The sequence below is a fragment of the Meles meles genome, chromosome 18 (genome assembly GCF_922984935.1).
Source record: "Meles meles chromosome 18, mMelMel3.1 paternal haplotype, whole genome shotgun sequence".
Lineage (NCBI taxonomy): Eukaryota > Metazoa > Chordata > Mammalia > Carnivora > Mustelidae > Meles > Meles meles.
This window is the reverse complement of record NC_060083.1, coordinates 20,300,014-20,316,039: the sequence shown is the minus strand read 5'-3', so window position 1 is coordinate 20,316,039 and position 16,026 is coordinate 20,300,014. Positions and strand designations below refer to the sequence as shown.

Sequence of the window (16,026 nt, the reverse complement as noted above, 5' to 3'; positions counted from 1 at the left end):
AATATCCTCCCTGTAAATGGGCACAGGCGACCTCCCAAAGGGTATATGTTTGAGTAATTAAAAACGAAATACTGGGACACCTGAGTGGCTCAGTCAGTTAAGCATCTGCCTTCAGTTCAGGTCAGGATCCCAGAGTTCTGGGATCGAGTCCCACACTGGGCTCCCTTGCTCAATAGGGAGCCTGCTTCTCCCTCTCCCACTCCCTCCTTGTGCTCTCTCTCATGCGTGCTCTCTGACAAATACATAAATAAAATCTTTCAAAAAAAAAAAAAAAAAGAAATGCCTATGTTTAAAAAAAAGAAAAAGAGATATATACAGCTTGTTCAAAGGCTTTTCCTACCTGTCTGGGACCCTCTCTGACCATACTGCTTGTCTCCATTAACCTGATCCAGACTTACTACTTGCTCTCTGTATTTTTTCCTGCTCCATATCTTTGGTTCTTGCTTTGTTTCCCCACCTGAACTGTCCTGTCCACTTCTAGCTGCACTAAGCCTTCACCAATCCCTCAACTAAAAGTAACTTTTCCTTCCTCTGCATTGCAGAGCAGTCTAGATCTTTCTTTCTTTCTTTTTTTTTTTTTAGCATTTTAAAGATTTTATTTATTCACTTATTTGTGAAAGAGACAGCGTGTGTGTTGGGGGAGGAAAGGAAGAGGGACGAACAGACTCCACCCTGAGCTCAGAGCTTGATACAGAGCTCAATCTTATGACCCTGAGATCATGACCTGAACCGAAATTCACAGTCAACCCACTGAGCCACCCAGGCGCCCCTGGATCTTTCTTATACTAATTTATAAACGCATTACTCTATGTTGAGTCAAAGATTCTGGGGTTTTCCCCCGCCTTTTTTCTTAAATGCCACATTCCCAGCCAAGTACTATAGATACCATGTGAATGGAGAAAAGGTTGAACAGAAATCACTACCCTCATTCAAAGACTGGAGTTGATTAGAAGATCTGTCCTTACATTTTAGAAAAGTAGTTTAAGACAGAGAGAAAATGGGTAGGAAAAAGGCCTAAGAAACATTCCTTATATTATATGGAAGAACTGTTATAGGTGAAGACTTCAAAGCAGATACACCTTCATGATATCATGAAACACTCCATCTAGAGACAAACTAAAAGCCAGAGTATATAATCTTTTTTTTTTTTTTTTTTTTTTTAAACATTTATTTGACAGAGACAGATCACAAGTAGATAGAGAGGCAGGCAGAGAGAGAGAGAGAGGGAAGCAGGCTCCCTTCTGAGCAGAGAGCCCTATGTGGGACTTGATCCCAGGACCCCGAGATCATGACCTGAGCCGAAGGCAGCGGCTTAACCCACTGAGCCACCCAGGCGCCCCAGAGTATATAATCTTAAAGGCCATCTACTTAGGAAACCAGCTGTCTTACCTCACCCAAGTCTATATAATCAAGAGTCATGGGGGAAAACTCTTCTGTCTGGCATTCCCATATCTGTCATAAGAATCAAACTCTAAACTGAAAGGACTGTGTATCATATTCTAGAGGAAACCACTTTAGCAAAACATAAATCCTAACAAAGCTGTATTCTTCCCAGGACAATGCATTCTCTCTCAGTATAAGGAGAAACCAACAAGATTTCAAAGACTCTAAATTAACTTTTTTTTAAGTTTATTTAAGTAATCTCTATATCCAATGTGGGGCTCGAACTCATGATCCCGAGATCAAGAATCACATGCTCCTTTGAGCCAGACAGTCACCCCAAAACAAATTAACTTCCTTATCCTAGTAGGGACTATGCCCTATTCCTAATCTTCTCAGGAAAGAATAAATTAGTAAGTTTTTTTTTTTTTTTTAATATGAGGAGCTAACAGTTAGAATTGAAGATATACCTGGTGATGAAATGAAAGAAACCAGCCTTATACAAAAAAAGATTCCTTAAGCTTAAATTTATTCAGAAAAGGGCATGCTAACACTTAACCAAAGGTAAGCATTAAACCAAATGGCCCCTAACAGTTATCAACCACAGCATTTCTAAAGTAAAGCCCCCAAATTCTTGGACACTTCTTCCATCAAGAAGCAGAGTCTATGGGGTGCCTGGGTGGCTCAGTGGGTTAAGCCTGTCTTCGGCTCAGGTCATGATCTTGGGGTCCTGGGATCGAGCCCTGCGTGGGGCTCTCTGCTCAGTGGGGAGCCTACTTCCCCCTCTCTCTCTGCCTGCTTCTCTGCCTACTTGTGACCTCTCTGTCAAATAAATAAATAAAATCTTTAAAAAAAAAAAAAAAAAAGTGGGATCTATGTCCCTCCTCTGGGATCTAGACTTTGAATGAACAGTAGAATATGGTAGAAGTGATATTATGTCAACTTCTAGGCCCAGGCCTTAAAAACTGGCAGCTTCTGCAGCTTCCATTTCCTATCTCTTAGGATGCTCAATCTTGGAACCCAGCCACCATGCTGTGAGGAAGCCCAAGCAGCCCACAGAGAGGTCTGCATGGGGAGAGACACCCAGAACCAGAATCCATTTGTCAGCCATGTGAGCGAGCCATCTTGAAAGCAGACCCACCATCTCTAATCAAACTACGGCAGCTACTAACAGAAGCAGAGATGAGCTGTCCTCACCAACCTCTGCAAACTGCAGCTTCCTGAGCAAAATAAATGACTACGGTTTTAAGCTTCGAGTTTTGGGGTGGTTTGTTACACAGCAATCAATAACTGTAACTGTAATATTAAATTTTTATGTTCTTTTAAAGAAAACGTTTATAACAAAAAATAGCTAGCCTGTTATCGGCTCTTGGTGCCCCACCTCACATGACCTATGGGGAGGTTAAGAGCACAGACTTTCCAGGCTAGACTGGCAGGATTTGAATACTTAAACGTCCCATGGTCCCTGTGCTTCTGTCTCTTTATCTGTAAAAGGAAGACAGTAACCTCCTAGGTTAGGAGGATTAACGAAGGCTGTTTGAAAGGATGCTGTTTTAAAGAAAGCAGATGGTAGAGAGGAGAAAGTAAAAATATGGTTAAAAAACAAAACAAAACAGTAAGATCAGGAAATCTTGGAAGCAAGGAAAGGGAAAGTAGGACTGTTCAGACAGAAAATCAAGAAGCGGCCTGGCAGGAGAGGGTTGCTTAGGAGACCTGGTTGCCAAATGAGACCAGGCTCTAGAGACTGGTAGAGCCCGCCAGTAACAGGTTTCTTGGCTTCTACAACTCTGCGCATTCCAGCAACTTCAGCAGGAACCGACTGAGCTGAGTAACAAGGCACTGCCTGCAGGAGTAGAATCTTCCTTCTGCGATGCGTTCACACACCCTCAAAAAGCTGAATAAAGTTTTACCTTCTGTACTCAAGTGGACCCATGTGCTCCTCCCCCATAGAGGCCACCCTGCACCCCCATCTTCTGGCTTCACTGCTGATGCCTGCAATTCCTTTCAACAGGGAAAGAAGACATTTCCATTCCACATTCAAAAGAAAAATGACAAAAATGCAAAGGTCTGGCTATGGTAATAGTGAGCCGAATGAAGTTGGAGTTAATCACCCTTCCAAATGGGGCCTGGTTAGACATCTTTGGAAAAGGAGGAAGAACCAATGATTTCTTGAGGCCTACTAAATGCACTAAATCCACTTAACTACCTAGAGATAGTAAGTGGATTTTCATCCATTTGGGTAATTTCCAATGTCTTAAATATTTACTGAATGACAGAAAAGAACAAAACAGAAGTATGCCATCTATTAGACCTTCCTGTGTTCACAGAGGAAGGATTTAAAATCAGGGGAGCATTAGGTCACCATCACCGGGGGGAAAGGGTCATAGAGGAGGGAAAAGCAAAAGAGGGAAGCATACAGACATAGACAAACTATAGATTGCAACACTAACTAGAATCACATTTACTCACTCTGCTGTGAAAAAGACAAAAAGAAAAGATACAGGCTAGCTTTGCCATTTACCAGCGATGTGACTTTGGGTGAGTGACTTAACTTCTGTGTGCCTTAGTATTCTCATCCCTAAAATGGGTAATTACACCTATTTCATTGGGTTATTGTAACAATCAAATGAGCTGATATAAGGGCTGAAAACAGTACCTCATGTGCAGTAAGTGCTATTTAATTATTAACTGCAATTAGTATTCCTATGATTACTATTCCTGCCGAGACACCTGACCTGAAGAGATCAACGCAGGAAGCCCTACCATTAGACAGGAGCACAATGTTCTCCGGAGATTCACTAATGGCAGTATTTCTAGAAACAAAGGACACAAGCCAAAAAAGCGCTTGTTAGCATATAAAACTCATGAATTCACCTTTGGGAAATAACTAAGTGGACTTCAGGTACTAGACTCTTTATTTCCCCCTCTCTTTGTCAGTATTTTTCTGGTTATTAAGTCATTCTTCATAATTTAAGGGGTGAGAGATGTCAAAAATGAGACAGTGGGGGGACGGGGGGAGGCATAGGGTGGTGGGGTTATGGACATTGGGGAGGATATGTGCTATGGTGAGTGCTGTGAATTGTGTACACCTGATGATTCACAGACCTGTACCCCTGAAATAAAACATTACTATGTTAATAAAATTTTTAAAAATGAGACAAAGTATAAACTAGTGCATTCTGAAACTGATGACAGTTGAAATGACTTGGCTGGTACAGAACATGCCCATATTAGCATACATGAAGCTTTCAGTTACTCTCCATGCTTCATATGACCAGGGACTGAGAACAGGAACTTGGAGCAAGCATTCACCATAAAACCTCATGATCTCAAGGACTACAAATTAGAGGAGAGTTTGCTACCCTAATTTTCCAAATCAAAACTGTGGATGCCTGAGTGGCTCAGAAGGGTAAGTGTCTGCCTTCAACTCAGGTCATGATCTCAGGGTCCTGGGATTGAGTCCACATTGGGCTCTCTGCTCAGCAGGGAGTCTGCTTCTCCCTCTCAACAGGCTCCTCCCCACCAAGTGCTCTCCCTCTCTCTCAAGTAAAAATCTTCAAAACAAATAAACTGGGCTTTGCTTTCTAGGATGAGCTATTCAGAAATAGGGCTATAGAGAATCTATCTCAGAACATGAAAACAGGGAAATTATTTAATACAGGAAGAAATGGATGAAGAAATAGAAAACAGATTGGTGGTAGGAGAGCTTGCTTCTGGTTTTACAGAGAATTATACACATATCTATGTACATACACATGTATTTTATGGATAACTATATATGTTATGTATGTAATTCTCAGTACATTTACACTGAAGGGTTGTCTCTCACAGAGACCTGCTCATATCGCTTCACAAAGGAAAAAAATTCTTGGACTCTGATTTTTTTAGGACTGACTTTTGAGAGGTAGTCTACTTACCTCTATCCTTCCAGAAGAGACATAAACATAGTATGTGCTATGTATGAGACGTAAGCAAGGCATTTTTTACACTTTATCTCAGCTCATCCTCGTAATAGCTCTATGAACACGTCTGAGAAAACCACAACAAAGAGAAAAGAGGAACTCTCCCCAGAGGAACACTGCTTATAAATGATGAAATAAACTCCAGGCTACTTTGAATCCAAAGCTTGTATGTGTTCTAGGCACGTCACTTTACTGCCTGAGGCATGACAACAGATACTGTAACATCTACTTGCCTGAACGTCAATGTCTGCCCACAGAAGTAAGTTGGAGCGCTGGAGTAGAGCACACCTGAGGACTCAGAATCATTCCGGAGGGCTATATTTCTTCGACTACTCAGGCTGTACCCCTCGAAGCCAGCTGTCCACTCTTTTTAGAAAGCAAAGAGATAAAAAATTATTAAAACCTTTTGAGGAGTACTTCAACACAGACACACTACATAAAACTTGGAAGCAGAAGAGGCTACATTTAGGGGTCATGGGCAAGTTCTGTAAAGGAAGAGATTCAGTGACAGGGTATCCTGGTTAATCTTAAAAAAAAAAAAAAAAAAAAAATCACAAAAAATGTGTTAGTCTATTCCTGCAGAGTTCTGACAGGAACAGACAGAAGATCAAATGAGTGCTGTCTCCTGGCTAATGAAATCAGGGTGAAGCATAACTGTCTGAGTGTAATCCAAGCCTGATTAACAACTAGTTAACAAATGAGTCTGAATATTTTAAAACAGTTATATAGGACAGACCGATTTCAAATCATAAGACCTCCATTCAGATAGTCACTGAAGGTCAGGAAAATCAGTATCCTGTCACAACCCTTCAAATCTTTAGATTTCAGGGATGCTGATAATCCTCCTGGCACTATTTCTGGACTCTGGAGATAAGAATGGATGAAAAGGTCTCAAAATTCCCATCAAGTAATTTGAATAGGAGATGTTCCACGTTGTTCTCACCAATGCAGGTTTTACGGTCAGAAAACCTGGCTGGAGGTGTGCAAACACCGTGCTGCCTCGAGCACAGACAGGCACCAGCATTCTGAGACACGGCTGGGCTTCAGGAGAGAGAAGGCAGCAGCATACCATGAGGCACCAACGTGGAGTGACCCATCTGGGGGACGCTCCAAGGACTCCATTCCTGCCGGCCATCTCCTCGGGCGCAGACTCTGAACTGATAATCAACGTTGGGGTCTATGTGCAACACTATGAACTCGGTTTCAGAGCCTACATATACGTCCTCAAAATGATTGGAAGTGCACTTGCGGAACTGCAGCCTGTAATCCTGGGCCGTGAAGTCATCATCCACCTAAGGAGAAAGGCTTTGTGTTAGGTAAGATCAGGGAGCAGTTTCTCTCAGCATCACGGCTTAAGAATTCTGGGGCCATGCACAGAAGCCCACGTGCTGAACATGGGCTACTCTCAGGGAGGTCATAGGAAACAAGCCATCCTAACTGCCCGTCTTTTCTTTACTGAACCATGTGTTCTATACTTCCCGGTCGGATTTGCAGAACTTGGCTTCCTTTGAAGAAACGGCATGTTTTCTTTTCTTTTTTTTTTTTAAAGACTTATTTATTCATTCTAAAAGGCCTTAAACATCTTGATTGCCAGAGCACTGCCTAGGTTCAGTGGTTACAATTTTGTTTTTACCAGTTTTCCCAAGCAGCAGTAACAACAACAGAGTTGACTAATAAAAATGAAGAAAAAACCACAAAAAGAGACACACACAGAAGGAGGTGGCGGCTGCTTCTTAGATATTGATATCGGGGGCCACATGCTTTCCATAGCCACCACCTCGTAGCTGCAAAAACCTAACTGTAATGATAGTGTAATCTCTGAATTGTATGCATTATTATATCAAGGAGTTAGCTGTCTTGCATGAATGCGCTCTTCTGTGTTCAGGTATCCCATTCCACTCTTGCTGTGAAATTGAAGTTCATGTAGAAAAAAACTTTTATTATACGAAACTTTACAGCACTTGTGAAAACAATTCAATTTGGTTTACGCCCAGTGGAATATTTCTGCAGGTATCATCCAAAATTCCCCACAGACAAGGCTCTCGTCTTCATGAGGTATTGGCCTTAGCCTTATCCTCTGGGACTGTTCTATTAAACTGCTGCCAGGATTCTACATCCTGTTATCTCCACTTTCCAGAACATATTCTCTACTAATATTACTGAAACCAGTTTCTACTTCATACAGATTTTTTTTTACAATAGCAATTAAAGTTTTTTTTCCACAAGTCCTCTTAAGAAAGTGATTACAGTTACCCGTTTTGTGTATTACTATTTTAACATTATTGCTTCCTATACCTGTATTTCCTTTAATTGGTTTTGTTCCTCACCATGGTGCCTTGCCTCCCAACCCCCCTCATAAAGGAATACACTGTTAAAAATAATAATAATAATAAATAAATGTTAGTGTATTTATTCATTTAAAAGAGAGAGGAGAGAGCATAGGCAGGGAGTCATGCATGGAGAAGGACAGAGAGAGAATCCCCAAGCAGAATCCCCACCGAGTGCAGAGACTGATGTGGGGCTCGATCCCAGGAGCCTGAGATCACAGCCTAAGCCAAAATCAAGAGCCGGCCCCTCAACCGACTGAGCCACCCAGGTGCTCTGAAATGGCTTATTTTCTATACAATAAGGTGAAAGATAAAATATTGGGAATTCAAAGATAAGAATCCCACAACTATCAAAACCAAGATAATTCATATCCAGAATATGTCAAGGACTCCTTTAAAACTTAAAACTTACCCGGTAAGAGAATGAACAAAAGGCACAAATAAGCATTCTAAGGAATTAGAAATACATGCTACCAAAAAATACATAAAACTATTTAACCTAATTGGTAATATGGATAATACAATCTGAAACCAAAATGAGATACCATATCGCCAAAAACGCTCAAGTGGGACAACGCCGAGCATTGGTCAGGATGCAGAGTACCAGGAACTCATACACTGCTGGTAGAAGGAAACCCTGGTACAATCACCTTGAAAAGAATTTGGCATTTCTGGTACAGTATAAATCCAATACTCTGGGACCTCAAAATTTTACCGGGTATATACTTGAGGAAAATTCTTAGCCATGTATACAAGGGAACATGAATCTTCTGTTTATAGCAAAAAAACTAGAAACCCTAGATCCACTGACAGGGAAAAGAATAAAAATGCAGTAAGAGTCTTTGTTTTGAACCAACAAAAACATCTATTTCTTTCTTCTATAACAAGACTTCAGTAAAAAAATCCATTGAAGGGGGACCTGGGTGGCTCAGTCAGTTAACCATTCGACTCTTGGTTTCAGGTCAGGTCTGATCTCAGGGTGCTGAGATTCATCCCCACCCTGGGCTCCACGCTTGGCAAGGACTCTGCTCATCCTTGCAAGCAGAGGGGAGAGGAAGGAGACCCTTCTCCCCTTTTCTGTGTGTGTCTCTCTCTCAAATAAATCTTTAAAAAGAAATCCACTGAGGGACGCCTGGGTGGGTCAGTTGGTTAAATGTCTGCCTTCGGCTCAGGTTATGATCTCGGGGTCCTGGGACAAAGGCCTGTGTCAGGCTCCCTGCTCAGCAGGGCAGTGCTTGTTCTTCTCCCTCTGCTCCTCCCCCTGCTCATATTCGCTGTCTCGGGCACACACTCTTTCTCAAATAAATAAAATCTTCTTTAAAAATCCATTTAAGAAAAAACAATCATTTCCAGACACTCAGTACCCACTCTGAATGATGTGTTTGTCAACAGCCAAGACACTTATGACTCATTTGGACATGATTTCTATCTACAGGTAACTCATATACATAATATGATTTAATACAGAAAATTCTCAGCACTGTTGAGAATATGAAGAAACCACATTTTAGGATTTTCTAAAAGATTTTATTTATTTGAGAGAGAGTAAGAGAGGAAGAGAGAGAGAACACAAGCAGGTAGAGGAGTGGAGGGAGAGGGCGAAGCAGGCTCCCCATCAAGCAGGAAGCCCCATGCAGGGCTCCATCCCAGAACCTTGGGATCATGACCTGAGCCAAAGGCAGATGCTCTACTGACTGAGCCACTCAGGTGCCCCCAGGATTTTATTTCAGAAGTATCAGTTCAGTGTGGAACAGAAAATATCAGATACCCAATATTAGCTATCATCTTTTGGCTTTTGTAATAAACAGAAATGGGAGAGATCTTCAATTTACTAAGGGTTAACTTTAGGAAATCTGTGACGGGAAATACTGTTGTGATATAGAGATTGTTAAATGTACCTTCAAAAACAATTTACCTCAAATGGGAAGAGCTACCTGCTTTCGAGTTCCTGTGAATTCAATTGTAAAGCAAAAGGGACTTTTGTTTGCGAAGAGAAGAAAATGTCCAAAGGTAGTTAATAAAAAACTCTAAAAGGCCCTCAGATTTCACATCCATAATGTTGAAGCCGTCTCCACAATTCTTAATCACGCACCTTACACCATCGAACAATGATGCCTCCTGGTTTCTCTATTAGCTCTTCGATCTGGACTGGTGGGCGAGACGCTACTGTCCCATGCTTGAAAATGTGGTCTTTCACTATGTTCAGAATTGAGTCATCCAACTGAGCGGACAAACAAGGCACATCAACCAGTAAAGGCACTTCTGGTAAGCTGAGGAAACAAAGCTTATGTGTTTACGAGGCTTTTAATGAAGGGTTAAGAATATGAAGCACAGTTTAGATCAGTCACATACTACATAATGATGCTGAAGCCCTCAGGAAATAATGCTGATGACAGTAGGGGCTGGGGAAGGCATTACATAAAGATCCTCTTCCCAAATAAATATAAGCAAGAGAAGAGAAAATTGGTAGGATCACCACTGTCAAGTTTATACCAAAAAATCAGTTTCAGTATGTTTAGAATTTCTTAAAATTTGGTAATTCTTTTACACATTAGAATTGAAGAAAATCTACAGTAATACTATACCAAAAATTACAATGGCAGTTATTTCATACCACTAATACTGGTACTGGGCAGTGAAACTTGAAATATATATTTTCTATCTCATTTACTCAGAATCTTTAATGGGGGGGAAGGAGAGGGAATGCAAGCAGTTTGAATGCTTAAAACTAAGCCTGAACAGCACTAACTCCTTTACCTGTCCAACTGAATGTGTGAGGCCTTTTTGGTAAAGTTCCACAGTTTTTCATTCTGTTCTCCTACACCACCAAGAATGGCAATCTCCCCTACAATCAGGAATAAGAGAATAAATACACCAAAAAATGGTCACATTATAAAGTAATCACTACAGCTCATGTCTAGGTGGTCTCTGGTTTTCTTGCAAATAATTCTTAAGTGATTCCACAGTCAAATTCCCAAAAAGTGAAAGTAAAAACTATTTTAGAAGTGACTCTAAGGTAAAGCTCACAAATAAAAGGGGTAAATAATGGTAACATTTTACCAGGAATGAAAGATTCTGCTCTGTATGAAGAAATCTGATCTGTTGACCATTTTTACACAAAGGAGAGGGTCTAGGTCCTTTTTTCCATGTCTCCTACAGAATCTTGATTTACAGAACTCCAACACGAGCCAGGACAGATATTACGCTGATAGAAAAATAGAGCATGGGGTTTTTTTGTTGTTTTTTTTTCTTTGAGAAAGAGAGTGAGAGAAGATGCGGGGAGGGAAAGAGGAAGAGGGAGAAGGAGACTCCCCACTGAGCAGGGAGCCTGATGCGGGGCTTAGTCCCAGGATCCTGGGATCATAACCTGAGCCGAAGGGAGACGCTCAACTGACTGAGCCACCCAGATGCCCCACGGGCACGAGGTCTCATAAAATCAAATGATACAGCTGTTTTCCTAAATGAGTATCACATATTAGAAATTATTCCACAGAAAAATAAAGAAGAAAAATTATCTAAAGGCATTAAAAAAAATGACCAACTTCTATGGCCTTCCACATCCCCATTCCCTCTGAATGTGCCCTGGAATGCCTCAAGTTTTTTGGGACCATAGGACAGGACATTCTCCCTCAGCAAGAGGAAAACAGGACATATTGAACCCTGCCTCAAAGTCCTCAAAATTCCATAAATAAGTTTTTATCCCTTGGGAGGGAGGAAAGAGGTTGAAATTCCAAATATTTCTGAAGTCTAAAACCATTTAAGCATCAGATGCTGTAACAAACAAGTTTGTGCCTCAAAGGATTTCTTTTCTAAAATAAGAACATTTCTCAGTCCTCAGGGTGAGGAGGAGACACTCCTGACCTGTGAACTGCTTTTGGGTTTGTTTCCCAATACAAAGTCTCTCAGGAAAGACACTCTGTGGCCCCACGAAAAAGAATTTCTCAAAGGCAGTGTTAGGGTCAGCGGCAAAGAACCAGCTCTCTCTGAAGAGGAGACAAAATGTCATCAGCACGTAAAGATAACAGCAGTGCCACATTCTAAATGGGACTGAAAGGGGATGAATTTCCAGTGAGAGTGACAGACCCATGAGCCGAGCACCCTCTTCGTCCCATGCCATTCACAGCACTCAGGGCAGGACGGGTACTTTTCAGGCTCTGGCTCTGGCCCTTTTTCCTCAACTGTCCTTTCAATGCTGGCATCGTCTACCACGCTCTCTCTTCATAGGACACACTAGCTTTGGAAGATTTACTAGCTCCCACGGAGTCCAACTTGATGTACACACCACCAATTACCATCTTGCCACACTGATCTCTCTCCTAAGCCACATGCCACATGCCCAACTACCGTCTGGGCATCCTGAGCACCTCAGATTCAACACGCCCCAAACTGAATGCCTCACTACCCACTGAAGCCCACCTTTCTCCTTTGTTTCCTACATCAGTAAACAGCATAATTCAACCTGCTCATCCCAAATCTGGCTGGTTTTGGTCATCCTAAACCCCTCCCTTTATTCTCCAACCTAGCTCCAGGCAATCACCAATAATCAACACTCACTGATAGGTAAACTCGTCAATAATTTTAACTCTGAAAAGTCTTAAAATCAGCCCCACTTTGTCTCCACCATGATGAAGCCCACTGCCTTCTTCATTTCCTGCTGGAGTAGTGCTACATCTTCTCAACTGGCCTCTTTGACTTCCAGTCCTAGGACCTCTAATACAATCTCCAAACTACAGGCAGCATCATTTTTTAAAAAATGCAAATCCAATTGTGTAACTCTGCTGCCTAAAATACCTTCAATAGACCCCTGATATGCCATTCACTTCACTCGTGATGTTACTTCTGCTTCCAGTCGTGCTGTTACCTCCGTTTCTTCCTCACTTAATGAAGTCCTTCAAGCCTCTGTGAACTCCTCCCACAGAAAGCTACCCTTCACTCTCCCACAGTGAAGCGCTTTCCCTTCCCTGCTCCTGTAGGTCTTAGATCTCTCTCAGCACGTATGCCTCTCACTGTGCTGTGAGCCCCAAAAGGCAGAACCGCTACCTTTTTATTTAATGTACTTGACAAAGATCTGTGTGAAGGGAGGAAAGTGGACATGAAGACAGGAAGATAGCAAGGCAAGATCTGGGCATGCTTTAACCACAGTAATTGGCTGCAGATAGGTATATAACCACTACGATGTCAGGAGTAAACACCAAATATAATTTTTAACCTTCTAAAACTAACAATGGAATTAAATTCTATGAACACTCTGAAAAATACATGAACAGACTCAAAAGGACCTTAAAGTCACAGTGTTAGGGGCGCCTGGGTGGCTCAGTGGGTTAAAGCCTCTGCCTTCGGCTCGGGTCATGATCCCAGGGTCTTGGGATCGAGCCCCGCATCGGGCTTTCTGCTCAGCGGGAAACTTGCCTCTCACTCTCTCTCTGCCTGCCTCTCTGCCTACTTGTGATCTCTGTCTGTCAAATAAATACATAAAATCTTAAAAAAAAAAAAAAAAAAGTCACAGTGTTAGCAGTGAATAAGATACTACCAAAAAACCATTTGAGAAAAACCATTATCCCTTGTCTTAAAACTGATTGTAATTAACACTTTAACTACATTCACCCTGGGAGACCTCACTGTGTATCTGTCATCCTATATTACAAACTATTCTGAGGTAGGAACATGCTAAGTGCCCCACAGATGGCAACAAACCTGCTGGCACCCTGAGAAATTAGCAAAGAGCCAAACTGAATGTGCCCCACTTGATAGGCTCCCTGGACTCCCACCTTCTTGGACTAAGTCCTCTGCAGTATTAACTCCGTGCTCTATGAGCTTCTGGCAGTCATCTAGAGGTTTAATGGTTTCCTGTTCAATCGTGTCCACCTCTTGCAAAAGGGTCACCAATCGCTCATCCAGGAGCTTCCCAAGGGTTCCCTTTAAATCATTAAAATGCTGTTTGAGGACATCTCTTGTCTGTGATGCACTCTCTTTGATCTGAAAAGAAAGAAAACAAAAATTCAGAATTAGAATCTCTAGAAAAGGCTAATCCCCAGGTATCACCCCTAATCCCAAGGCACTACACAACGATCACCTTCCATTTGTTGACAAATCAAATGTGATTCATTTGCACAAACTTGCAGAAATGCACAGTACTGGCCTTCATGTAAGACAGAATGGACTCAAAACCGTGGTTCTGTCATTCACAAACTACATCCGTCTGGTCACACTAATTAAGCACACCACACCTCAATTTCCTTATTTGTTAAATGAATATAATGCTTGCTTCATGGAGTTACTGTTAACAGGATTAAATAATCTATGTATTATGCTTTGTAAAATTACTGGCACATTGTTGTTCCCAATTTTAAAAAATATTAGAAAGTATCATTATCACACAAAGTAGTTCTTGGCAATAGTATGTTTCAGTACAAAACAATTTTTAAGTAGGAGGGGGTTGAAATTCATTTTACTGAAAAGTAGTAAATAAATGGTAAATCAGAAAGCATACTATAGGGGCATCTGCGGGGCTCAGTCAGTTGAGCATCTGATTCTTGGTTTCAGCTCAGGTCATGATCTCAGGGTTGTGGGACAGACCCCTGTGTCAGACTCACACTCAGCATGGAGTCTGTTTGAGAGTCTGTCTCTCCTTCTTCTCCCTCCACTCCTCCACACCTCTAAAATAAATAAAAACTAAATAATAAATAAAAGCCATAATTAAAAAAAAAATCACCTAAGGGATAAAATGCTCTCATTATACTAAGAGAAAGCTAAGAACTTATTTAAAATTCAAAGGGGTTCATAGAAGGCAGAAAATCTTCATGAAAACACACCTCTGGGACAATAATTTAAATCTTTTCTGAGTCATTTTCCTCTTTGCAAATCTCAATGAAAGGTTTACAGACCCTATCTTCCCAGTAAATGCATACTCCATACCCTAAAGAAATTAATTCAATTACAGAACTTACAAATTCCCTCAAATCTCAACCACGGCTGGCCTGCAGCAGTAATTCTGAAACTCGGTTTATAGAAGAATCATGTAGGCTGCCAGATACAATTTAGAGTGCAGGGCTCCATCCCAGACCTACTGATCCAGAACCTTTGAAGAGGGCTGGAGGGTATGGATGGAGTTCTTGTTCACAAGCACCCCTGTGATTCTGCAGCTCACACTTTGAGAAACACTGCCCTCTGGTCCACAGAGCTCAGATTAAGAGGTGCTGCTCTGGGAGATAGGACAGGGAAATCTTTACAGCTCACACATATTTTGAAAACAAACCAGTTGTCTACACAGATAAAACACCTTTTTTTTTCTAAGATACAGACAACACACAAGTCACTCACTTAACAGGAAAATTCTAAAAACCAAATAGTTGTGAATCAAAGCAAACACACATTTTACTTTGGTGATATTACCATATTAGCTTCATAATGACATTATTACATTTACTACTCTAACCCTCTGGCTAACTTTATCTTTCCAAGAGAGTTTAAAGTCCAAGAAAATCCACAAAGCACAGGATTTCAACAGTTAATAGAGAAATTTAGAAAGTTTTCCATTTATTCTCTAACACTAAATTTAAAAAGCAAAATACAGGGGCGCCTGGGTGGCTCAGGCAGTTAAGCGTCTGCCTTCAGCTCAGGTCATGATCCCAGAGTCCTGGGATGGAGCCCCGTATCAGGCACCCTGCTCAGTGGAGAGCCTGCTTCTTTCTTTACTCCTGCCTGCCAGTCTGCTTACTTGTGCTCTATCAAGTAAAAAATAAATAAATAAATTAATTAATTAAAATTAAAAAGCAGAATACAAAATTGTTTTCCAGAAACGTTCACAACCATGTAAAAACAAAAGGTGTCAATGCTCAAGGAGTACAAAAACAAAATACAGGGGAAAAAAAAAAGATGAGTGTGATTGGCCGAAGTGGATAATGGAAATATTTTTTCTCCTTTTGACAGTAATGCAACTTACAACAGTATATGTGTAGTAAATAGTGGAATTCGTTAAATCATAAAGAAAAAGAGAGACCCTGCTATAAGTTTAATTGTTACGTAGTCTCTGTACACTTACAAGGGAGTTTCCATGAAATAAACCAAAGCCAAAATTTAAAAAGAAAGGGAGGGGGCTGTACTCAAAATGTTCTGGTTCATTACTCATCTGTGGGATCCTGGGTCCTTAAGACTCACACCCTAACATACATAGCACCTGGGAAACAAATGTTGTTGAGTAAAAATGAAGTTAATTGTGTACATGTATAAGGCCTTTTACATTTTTTTAAAAAGATTCTATTTATTTATTTATTTGATAGACAGTGAAAGAGAGCAGGAAAGGGGAGAAGGTCAGAGGGAGAAGCAGACTCACCGCAGAGCTGGGAGCCTGATGCAGC

General features: G+C 41.2%; 1 protein-coding gene across 2 annotated transcripts in view; it reads right to left on the bottom strand.

Annotated features, from left to right (window-relative positions):
* CRLF3 (cytokine receptor like factor 3) overlaps positions 1 to 16,026 on the bottom strand; it is a 37,496-nt gene that overhangs the window by 10,835 nt on the left and 10,635 nt on the right. For both annotated transcript variants that reach the window (XM_045984680.1, XM_045984679.1), the window contains exons 2-6: positions 13,438 to 13,645; positions 10,427 to 10,514; positions 9,762 to 9,939; positions 6,412 to 6,634; positions 5,576 to 5,708 (exon numbers count right to left, since the gene is read on the bottom strand). In XM_045984680.1, the coding sequence (XP_045840636.1) occupies positions 5,576 to 5,708; positions 6,412 to 6,634; positions 9,762 to 9,939; positions 10,427 to 10,514; positions 13,438 to 13,645 (830 nt within the window). The remainder of the gene's footprint in view (positions 1 to 5,575; positions 5,709 to 6,411; positions 6,635 to 9,761; positions 9,940 to 10,426; positions 10,515 to 13,437; positions 13,646 to 16,026) is intronic.